This window comes from Cariama cristata, unplaced genomic scaffold, assembly GCF_000690535.1.
Source record: "Cariama cristata isolate BGI_N322 unplaced genomic scaffold, ASM69053v1 scaffold6340, whole genome shotgun sequence".
Lineage (NCBI taxonomy): Eukaryota > Metazoa > Chordata > Aves > Cariamiformes > Cariamidae > Cariama > Cariama cristata.
In genome coordinates, this window is record NW_009595158.1 from 8,007 (window position 1) to 18,981 (window position 10,975).

The 10,975-nt window shown below is 49.2% G+C and overlaps 1 protein-coding gene across 1 annotated transcript; it reads left to right on the top strand.

Annotated features, from left to right (window-relative positions):
* Positions 1–457: 457 nt before the first annotated feature.
* SLC17A9 (solute carrier family 17 (vesicular nucleotide transporter), member 9) lies at positions 458–10,388 on the top strand (the record flags this gene model as incomplete). The annotated part of the gene is made up of 12 exons (XM_009700884.1): positions 458–655; positions 2,255–2,394; positions 3,078–3,177; positions 3,951–4,081; positions 4,912–5,008; positions 5,917–6,013; positions 8,136–8,223; positions 8,541–8,575; positions 9,098–9,213; positions 9,668–9,723; positions 10,086–10,115; positions 10,225–10,388. Coding segments are annotated over 12 exons (1,252 nt in total), but the record flags the coding sequence as incomplete, so codon positions are not given.
* Positions 10,389–10,975: the final 587 nt, after the last annotated feature.

Here is a 10,975-nt window from a genome sequence, read left to right on the forward strand (position 1 = left end):
ATATCAAATGTTTGCTACCAAGACGGTGTCTCTCATGCAAATGCTTCTAACCTCATGCACTGACCTTTCCTTTGTTATCCTTATCTTTTAAAGAACAGTTTCTAAAGCTTTTTGTTGGGGGGAAAAAGCAAACAAACCAGGTTTTCCCCCTTTTCCTCCATCCACAGTCAGCGATGCCCAAGCAGCCCGTTCCACCTTGCCGCCTATGGACAGACATTATTTTGCTGCTGGGGTCAAATAGTGTTTGGGATGAAAGTTAGCATCATTCATAAAAGTCACCAGAGGCAATACCCTCTGTGTCAGAACCACTGTGCCACAGGGTGATTGCGCTGACCTTTATTTTATCAAGACAGACTTGCAAGCAAACCGATCTGACCCGTAAGTCCTCGCTGTGCCTGGATCTACCGGGCAGACCATTCCATCTGCCCTTTCCCCATCTTCCTCTCCATCCTTACAGGCCCGAGTCCCGTGTCTGGACGGTGATGTTGCTGGTGGGGACGTGCCTGCTGTACTGCGCCCGTGTCACCGTGCCCATCTGCGCCGTCGCCTTGAGCACCCACTTCGACTGGGACAAGAAGCAGTCCGGCATAGTGCTCAGCAGCTTCTTCTGGGGCTACTGCTTGACGCAGATTATCGGAGGACATATCAGTGATCAGTACTGGAAATTATTCTCATGTTTTCCTCTGCTCGGGCTTTTTTAATGACATTTAGCTTGGTTTTGACCTCTCCGTCCCAGTCTTGACAGTGGCTGTGCCAAGTTTCACCCTGGGACAGCGATGGGGTGGAAGGGTGAAGCATGTCCGTGGGGAGAAAGTTTATGGGGCACTGCAGGTTGCTCTGAAAGCGGCTGAGCTCTCTCCATCAGCCTCGCTCAGGGTCTGTAGCTCTGATTCAGAAAGGACATGTGTAGTTTTGACTGTCCGATTAGATTCCTGGGTCTTGAAATTGCTGCTATGCTTATAGGGCAGTACGCACCGAAGGACTTTGCACAGGTCAAATCTCCAGCAAAGGCAGGGAGTGTCTGCACCATCCTTACTGCCCCGACCCTTCCTGCAAAGCAGCTGCCAGGAGAGATCTACAGTCACGTTAATGGACACTTGGACCAACATGTGTTTTTTTTTTTTCACCTGGAAACAGTGAAGAGCACTTTTATATCAGCATAATTTTTCTGGTGGAGGTTGTTTTTAGCACTGGTTCAGCAATTGGAATAAAAAAAGCAAACCCACAAGCTTACATGTTAAGCTGATGAAAGAAATAGTGGGTGTAAAGCAGACTTTATTTTCGAAAAGTGATAAATGCTGATGCTCTTTGCATAGTTCATAGCTGCTGCTCACCGGGAGTGTTTCTGCCCATTAACAAGCAGTTTAATCCCAGCAGTGCCGGACAGCCGTTTGGAAGGGTTTATAGCTGCAATCACTAACCACAAGAAGAAAATACTTCCTTTTTTTGCAGGGAATACAGCTTTTTCAATTTGATCCGCACTAGTCTATCTTCGTTTTCAGTTCAGCACCTCCAGTTTTTCCACCCTATATTCTCATGTAATCTTTTCACAAGCAAGCCTCCATCACAGTTTCCATCATGTTTGGGAAAACCAAGTGTCTCCGCTTTATCATATCAATTAAAAAACAACTTCCCCAGCTAGCTGTAAGGAAAGATCCGAGTAATTATGTGCTCGAGTTCCTTTCCCCAGCCACCCAATTCTTAGCGAGGAGGGCTTTCCTATGAAATCTTTTGTGAGGAACACATGCCTGGAAGGAGTACATTATCCGTGCAGTGCGCTATGCTATTTAATTACCTTCCTTAATAGTTTGCAAGCAAATGCCTGAAAAAATGAAATGTTAACAGGCAGAGCTGATGCAAAAGAGCAGATGGACCATCACTGGTTAAGAAAAGCAGAACGGTGACAGCAGCTTAGGCTTCCCCTCCGTCAGAGGCTGGAGCACATCAGTGCGGTGGTGGCTGCGGGGTTGGTGTGTGCCGAAGTTGGATGGGCAGCAGTGGTGGCCAGTGTCCCGGTGAGAGCAATGCCGGTGGGCAGCTGCTCGCTGCCTGCTCCAGGGGAGCAGGAGGTGGGAAGGGAGGAGGTCAGAGCCACTCCCCAGAGGGCTAAAGGCATTTGTAAGAGACCGACAGGTTTGACTGAAAGGTTGCTCTTAAAAACAGGCTAAACTGGGAAGAGCACTTGAGTCTTGACTGGGGGACTTTGCCCTTTCACCCTCCCCTCATTTTTGATAACGTGTTTTCTGTCTTCCAGAATAGGAGGTGAGAAAGTCCTCCTCCTCTCGGCATCAGCCTGGGGGTTCCTCACGGTCCTCACCCCGCTGCTCACCCACGTCACTTCTGCCCATCTCGTTTTTATGACCTCCTCCAGGTTCCTCATGGGGTTGCTGCAAGGTGAGACCCTTGTCCTGAGCATGGATCTGTGTGTCCGTGCGTCTGTCTGCCCAGGGGCTTCCCTGCATGGGGGCTCAGACGCAGTAAATTCAGATTCAAGTCGTGTGGTTGGCGGTGCATGAACCCTTCTCCTGCGTGGTTGAGCAGCCTTCTGCCTCAAAACTGCCTCCACATCCAGAACTTCCACAGGAAAAAAAGAAAAAGTGACATTTCTAGAGAAAGTCACTGACAAATCATTCCCCTGTAGAAATCTCTCTGCCAGACAAGGGCTGCTGGCTTCTGAAATTGTCACTCTTCCTGTTTGATTTTCCACATTTTAAAACTCCTTCAAAGCACTTGGGGAAAATTGGTCCTTGCCAAAACTTCTGGATAATTTGGGATGACTTTCCTTCCCTCTTGCCGAGCCGCAGCCCTGGGGAACTGTTGGCATAAGTGCATTGACAGTGATGGATTTACAGGAGCAGCGGTGATGATGAAACAGGGGATTACGGAGAAAGCACAAACCAACCTTTCATGGCGATGGATTAACGTACTGTATTTTATACCCCTGTTTTGAATTCACCAAAGGTTTTGCTGCTTTGTCTCGGTGTTTAGCTCCTGCTGGATCTTTTAAATTTGCTTTTGGTTTGCTGACGAGGGCACAGGACCCTGACGGCTCCCTGCCTTGCTCCCGTTGCTCGCAGGGGTGTATTTCCCGTCCCTGGCCAGCCTGCTGTCCCAGAAGGTGCGGGAGAGCGAGCGAGCCTTCACCTACAGCACGGTGGGGACCGGCTCGCAGTTTGGGTAAGTTCAAAAGACTTTGGGTAGTGAGTGACAGTCTCCGGACATCGTACGTGATGAAATGCCATTCGATAGTTGGAGGCAAAACTCGCAGCCCGAAGTACATGTGGATTCCTGGGTCCTTGAGGATACCGGCTGCAGCTGAGGAAGCCTCAGGCAGTTGCTGTCGTGCATGTCAAGGTTTTATGTAGGTTTTTTTTTTCTTTCTTTTCAACCCAGACTTTGAAGAGTGTTTGCAACATTTAATTGCTATGGGAAACAGCCTGATTCAGTAGGAAGAGCAAGGGTCAGCCTGAGACTGGTCACCTGTCCTCTCTGATAGATGGGGATAATATAACTTCCCCATCTCTGCTAATCTCCATGAGAATTTCCTTTCTAAACAGAAGGGTTGCTTAAAAGCCAAATAGAAATATTACTGTGTTTAATCACTTAGTTTTGCTGTGTACTCATTTCTTTTGCTGATTTATACACTCCCTGAGATACTTTCTGCACACCAGCAACCTCATTTCTTTCCCCGACAAGCACGTTTCAGTGCGGGGCAGGTGAGCGTGAGGTCCCGTAGTGGTTTCTCCTGCCCAGCTGAGGATCTGGCCCGAGATGCCACGCAGGGAACAGGGCAGGTTGCAGAGTCACGGGGTGTCTGGGCAGCGACTGATGGCACTTTTAAGTGCATTTCGTAACACGCAGCATCCACCCCAGGGAGCATCTCCCATTGATGCATGCAGTCTGAACGCTCTTAGCCAGACCTGTAAATCCGAGTGTGGTTTCCCTTGCAGGACCCTGGTGATCGGCGGTGCAGGATCTCTCCTCCTGGACTGGTACGGCTGGGAGAGCGTTTTCTATTTCTCTGGTTTGCTTACTTTGCTTTGGGTTTACTGCACCTGCAAGTACCTCCTGAGTGAGAAAGGTAAGTCCAGCCGCCTGCATCCCTCGGGCTGCCAGCACTCCCGGGGCTGTGGGACCCCAGTGGTGCCTCTCCGTTAGTTTCTGCAAATCCTCTGTGTTTCCAAAATCATGCCTGGTTTTACACAAAGACCTTTTGTTCAGATGTCTTCTATAATACACGCTGTGTCTCACCCAAGATGCTAAACCCAGAAACACGGTTTTGAGCTCTTGCATTGCAGATTTCCTGTTTCAAGTCCCACGCTGGATTATATTGCTGTCCAGAGCCTGATCTAACTCCTCAGTACTCTTAAGCACCAGTGAAAACACCAAACAGAGCATCATCTTCAAAGTGGATTAAGCTAAAGCAGGGCAAGATACTTATTCCAAACTAAGAGCATCTACACATAGAGCTTTTAAAAACCAGTTAATCCGGAATATCTCTTCCCAAATAACTGTCTGGGAGTAATTCCACACATGGGCAAACAATTACACCTGGCTACAGCATTATTAGCACGAGTGTGCTATGTAGGAGCCGAGCTCAGCAGGAGCTGGGCACGTGCCTGATGCTGCACAAAATCCAAACCTCGTCCCTGCCCAAGGGATTTTTGTTTAATTATAACAAGAGATACAACAAATGGCTGAAGGAGGCTGGATGGGGAAGTGTGTGGGTGCATTGGAAAAATTCTGGTCAACATAACGAGGTGTTTTTGTGAGCATTCAATGGTGATGTAGCCAAAAACTAAGGGTCAGAAGGAGATTAAAGGTAGCTGTATAGCGGTCTCGCGGCGCTCCCTCCAGCTGCACAGAAAATTACTGATCAAAGCTTTCCTTTGTGTGTTTTCTTCCCTGCAGAACTCATCATCCCCATAGACTATTTAATGAGAGGCCTCTCGATATCCAAGCAAACTAAAGTTCCCTGGAAGCAGCTGTTTAAGAAGGCGCCGATATGGTAGGCAGCTGCCCTGGCCTCCAGCGTCGGCAGGGCTGGGGAGCACCCTCCTTCCAAGGGCTTTTTCTCCTCTCTGTGCTTTTTGCTTCTGCCTGTGTGTATTTTGACCACTTATTTATATATTTGGGAAACGTGACCAAGTTTTCTAATCCCTTCTGTATAAATAAAGATCTAAAAAGGTAAGCTTGACAAAAGGCAGTTTATATTCTGTCCAGGGGGATGTCAGGCTTGAATGTTACTGGCAAATCTGTCTCCCTCACAGGCTGTTCCCTGGATGAGTTGTGTGCTCCTCCGGAGTGATATTCTCCATCGGTTCTTGTTAGAAACGCTGCTTGTAATGGGCTCCTAGGGAGTGCTGCTCAGGGGCACTGGGTGGCACAGGCTGTGTTCTCACTGCTGGCAAAATGTATTTTTAATAGCTGTTTTTTCTTTGGGATGCTGCATTTGGTACTGAAGCTCATTCAAGCAAGTGCTGTTTTAGGATGGGGAGGAGGGTGATGGGGCTGCAGAGCAGCAAACCCATTCCTACCTTGAATAACCATGGAGCATCTGCTGATAACAAATGCCTAGAAAACCCCAACCAACACCTCTGGGAGCAGGACAGCTCCTGCAGCCCTGGAAGGAAGGAACTGGTGGGAAATGCACTGCCAGCACTGCCGCTGCAATTAACCTTGCCCGAACCCCGGGGCTGACGTTGGGCGATGAGGGCAGCGAAGGAAGGAGCGGTGCTGCAAGTAGCAAGCCAAAAGGATTAGTTCTCTATGAAAAAAACCTCAGGAAGCAATTGTAAGATTGTGAGGGATTTACTTACAGACCAGGAACTGAAATATTGAGTTGCTGGAGTGCCTGTTTCCCACCCAGTCTGACCTGTCACTCCTGATTATTTCCTCTCCGCTGTGTATTTTCAGGGCTGTCATCATCGCTCAGCTTTCTACGGCCAGCACGTTTTTCACTCTCCTCTCCTGGCTGCCAACTTTCTTTAAGGAAACTTACCCCGAGTCAAAGGTAAGTTGGCTCTGAGACACAAGCATTGCCGGTCTCTGTGCCAATGAGGTCGTGCAGGGTACCTGCTGAAATGGGTTGGTTAGGGAGGAAGATGATGGCAAAAGGGATCTGGTGAGAGCAGGCTGGGAGGCAGGTGGAGACGGGGGGTTTCCCTGCGGGGTTGGGAGCCGTTACCCCCTCTGCACATAACATTTGGAGATGCAAGCATCCTCCATCCAGGTAGGCAGAGCCTGCTCTCTAGTTGCTTGTTTAGGGATGCTGAAGTGAGGCAGAGCTGGGGCACTTTCCCAGCAGGGAAGAGAGGGTTATATTTGGTTTTTAAACTGCTTTTCTTCTGAGGAAAGGATGGTTTTCAAATGGCACAGAGCTCATGATATTATGCTGTTGCAAATGACCACCATTCACTCCTGGGTTTTCACGTTTTTTTTAACTGTACTGACATTGTATAGCTTAGACCTGCCTGCAGAAACGGTAATTACCATTAATAATGTGTACTTCAAAAACACTGTAAAATCTTCCCTCTCCTCAGCACAAATGATGTTCCAATTTTTCAGAAACCTAGGCAGTGCTCATCTGGGCTGAGAGCTGGTGTTTTGATCTTGTTCTCAGAAACTCAGACAATCTTTTCCATAATGGCTCTGTTAGGTTTTTACAATTTCCAGAGCTGCTTACAAATGCCTTTTCATATTACATCTGTAAGGCGCTTTATGGCATCCTTGATATTTATATTAAAATCATGTATTAAACCAGCAAACATATTGTTGTGACAAGATCTGTGCACCTCGAGTAATGTGCTTGTGTAGCAGTAATTTACCATCTGTTAAGCATTATATCGTGGTGCCCTTATGTAAGATGCTCTATATAGCGTTTCTGCATCTGATAATCGCTTCATACATTTTAATAAAACGGGGCTTGAGGATGCTTGATTTTAAGGGATGGACGATAATCCTTAATGTGGGAAACCTGTGTCACCTACTGGTCAAAGTCCTTTTTTGCAGGTGAGCTGCCGTCACCGCTGCCTTCGCTGCTGCCTGCAGCCCACCTGGCTGGAGGTGGTGGAGGGTTTTGGCTCAGGCTGCGCAGGGTGATGGGCTGTGGGGATGAGACAAGGGCGGTTCGGTCCGTTGGGATTGATTTGCTAAGCAACCCCAGCTGGTTTTCACAGACACCAGAGATATTACCCCACAAGCCCTATGGGGTAACATTTTCAAAGGAGACCAAGACCCAAAGTTTCAAAGGCACTGAAAGATGCAGATGGACCTTAGTCCGATTTCTGGGAGCAACTGAAACAGGATTATTCAAACCCAAGATTATTCAGCCCTCCTGTGCATCCTGCAGCCAGGCGAGGAAGGGAGGGATGCCTCCACAGGGTGATGGGCTCTGAGCGAAGGGGGGGATGCGGGGGACGATGGATGGATGAGTAGGTTCAACCAGCTGAGATGAAGCCCAGCCCAACCCGGATTGATTTCAGCTCCTTGTGGGATCTGGGCACCAAAACGCCTCTGAGCAGCTGTAATCCAGATGACCAGTAATCATCTGTGATTACAACTGTAGCAAGCTCACTTAATTGAAAATAGGCCAAAGTATGTTGCTACCCATAATGTTGCCTAATCCTGGCATTAGAAAATCCAGCTATGTTCCCTTAGCTTCGCAGTAACGCTGCTAATGAGGTTGAAGCTGATGTCGAAAATTTTGCCGGCCGCTTTACTGATGACCCACGGGGCAGAGTAAAATCTAGAGCTTGCTTTCCAGGGCTTTGTGGCTCTCTGCCACATCACCTTGCTGAACAGTAAACTTTGCCACGTTTAATCCCTCTTTCCCAGAGCAGACGGAGCTTTCTGCCTCTCCCCTGGGTGCAGGGTCACCGGAGCAGAAGGAAAGACCACAAACCTACAAATGCTACAGCCCCGTGATGCACTGGCCACCCTACAGACTTTGGAGTGGTGCAGGGTGTAGCTGAAAGCCCCCTGTGCAAAGGGGATAGAGATCCTGCAAGAAGTCCCAATCACTTCATTTTTTTTTTTTTTCTCCTTTCTACAGATATCACAGACTATCAAATAAAGTATTTGCAAACAAACTCAGCTCTGACAGCAAACCTGTCTTGATTTTTGCTCCCTTTCAGGGTTGGGTGTTTAATGTAGTCCCCTGGCTGGTTGCCATCCCGACAAGCTTGTTCAGTGGATTTCTGTCTGATCATTTAATCAACCAGGGTAAGAACCCTTTTGGCTTTTCCTCAGCTCTTATTTTATGTGATGTAGAAAGAGGATCTGGGTGGAAGGAGGTGGGCTTTTTGGTAGGGAGAAGACCCAACAAACAGACAAGGTGAGGTTCCGATATGATGGCAGAATAAATACTCCAGGGTCCAGATCTCATCCATGTGTTTGGGGCTTCCTTTGATCTCAGTCACAGTACCCACCTGGAGATGAAATCTGGCCATCTGAAATCCACTTACCCTGTGGTCTCCTGGCTGGAGATCAAGGAGACCTGGTGAGCTGTGCTTAACTGCAACTCTCCCTTTCTCTTCCAGGGTACAAAACCATCACCGTTCGTAAGTTCATGCAGGTAAGAGAGCTGAAGCCACAGGAGAGACACCTGAGTTATCTGCTGAGCTCTGCTTACATGGAGATTAGACCTGGTGTGGAGCTGGGTTGGTGGTTAGAGGTGGAAAGAGGAAAGCTGTTCTAGCTTTGGAGATTGATTGGTGGTCAGTGCACATGGGAAATGAAATCCAGAGGAAAACCCTGACTGAGGAACAGAGCGTGGACCAACAGTAACGTTGAGCACAGAGATTTGCAAGTGCTCCGAAGAGGTTTTCTTTCACAGGCAAAGGCCAACCATATGCTGTCAATCCAAATGACCCCTTAGGTACTGAGGAAATAGCAATGCGAGGATGAGCAGAAATAGAAATGCCGGGTGAGAGCACAGCGTATCCTCTCTGCTCCGCAGCATCGCATCCCTCCGGGAAAGACCTGGCATAGAAAGGCAGGACACCCCATTGTAAAAGGGAACAGTGTGTGCGTGGAAGGAGTTGCTTTCTTCCTTACAGAAAATGTGCTGTGGTATTTAATTTTCCCTTTCTTCCAGGTCATTGGCTCCGGTGTCTCAAGCATTTTTGCTTTGTGCCTGGGCCAGACCTCCAGTTTTTGCAAAGCGATAGTGTTCGCCTCCGCCTCTGTTGGACTTCAGACCTTTAACCACAGGTAACGAGCGTGTGGCCCTTAGCTCCTAGCCCACCCTTGGCATTTCGGGGTCTCAGAGGAGGCTGCCTCCATCGTGACTGTCAGAGCAAGAACCGCTTGTCTGAGCATCCTGTGGTGGTCCCTGTGAGGCTGGTGGAGTTTAGTGCCCGCTGGGTTGGAAATGATCCAGCAAACCTCAAGCGTGGGGAAGGGCTTGGACCGACGGGTATTAGGGAGGTGAGGCAGGAGGGGGATTGCATTTTGGCCTCTCTGAACGCTTTGAGTTGAATCCTTTTCCTCCTGGTACTCTCCTGTGCTGCTTCACTCTCAGCCTCTTTCCTCCTTTCTCCTGCCAGTGCCATTTATTGCCTAGGACCCCTTCCTTTTTTTTTGACAAATTAAACTCTGCGTAAATGATGAAAAAGCAGTCACGCTCCATTAAAACAGCCATTTTCCTCTCTCTGTTTCTCACTAGCGGTATTTCAGTAAACGTACAGGATCTGGCCCCCTCGTGTGCTGGCTTACTGTTCGGTAAGGATTCCGGTGGGGTTTTGGTTGTGCTGGAGAGGCGGTGTGTGTAGGAGGGGACGCGGTCGGCGGCACGAAGGTTTGCGCAGGAGCAGCTCTGTGCAACGTCAACTCCCTGTTTGCATCCTCAGCCTCCTCCTGTGCTATACCTGCCGTGGCTGGGGGCACATAACTGCACCGACATGCCTCTCAATTTATCGAATGCTTACCTGCCCCAAGGGGTGGGGATGAGGAGGAGTGTGGGTTGTCTCTGCCATCAGCAAGGCATTTTGCTGAGCACGCAGAGCCGGGGTCGGGTGAGAGCCCAGATGAAGCCGCTCATGTCTGCGGGTTTTGAAGATGCAATTTCTTTCTTTTCTTTACAGGTGTTGGGAACACAGGTGGAGCCCTCCTAGGTAAAGTACCTTCCTGCAGCTCATCCTTCCCTGGGGAGTGCTCTCCTCGCAGGCGAGCAGGATTCGGCCCCAGAGCCTTTGCATTTCTTTCTCTTCTCTCCTGTCCCAGGTGTCATTTGCGTGTACTTGGCTGGCTACCTGATTGAAACGACTGGCTCCTGGATTTCTGTTTTCAACCTGGTGGCTGCTGTTAACAGCGTTGGCCTCTGTGCATTCCTCGTCTTTGGAGAGGCCCAGAGGGTGGACACAGACTCTGCATATATGGACCTCTAGAGATGAGTCCAGCAAGCAGCTGAGGGACAGGAGAGTGTCACGTCTATGTGTCATTGTCACACAAGTGCCAAAGAACATTTCTTTTTTAACAGGAAAAAAAAATTACTGAGACCAAGTGCATAATGGGTCTGGATGAAACCCACGGGAGAAAAGAAATTTAGACTTCATTTTTTGCTCAGGGCATAGCTGATGGCCTGCAGAGCCGTCCAGCTCAACATCTCCAGTGAGGACACAACCCGTGTGACCAGTTTGCCCCAGTCCCTGTCTAGTGGACAAATATCGGTGTGGCCAAAGCAGCTTACCCGGCTTGTCTCCAACGGCTGCCGCGGTTTGCATGCCCGGTCCTGGGGCGGTCGCTGATGGTGGGGAGCTGCTTCGCCGTGCCGGGAACGGATCCCTCCATGCTCTGCCGTCCCGTGGCCATGGGGAGGGTGGCTGGCTCTCGGACTGCCACGTGGCACATGTCCTCTGAACTACACGAAAGAAATAATCCAAACGAATATACCTCTGGCCTTAACCCTCCCTCGCGTGCCTTCATTTTGCAGTCTGCCCGACAGGTACAAGCCAGGTGTAGAAGAGAACGGGTT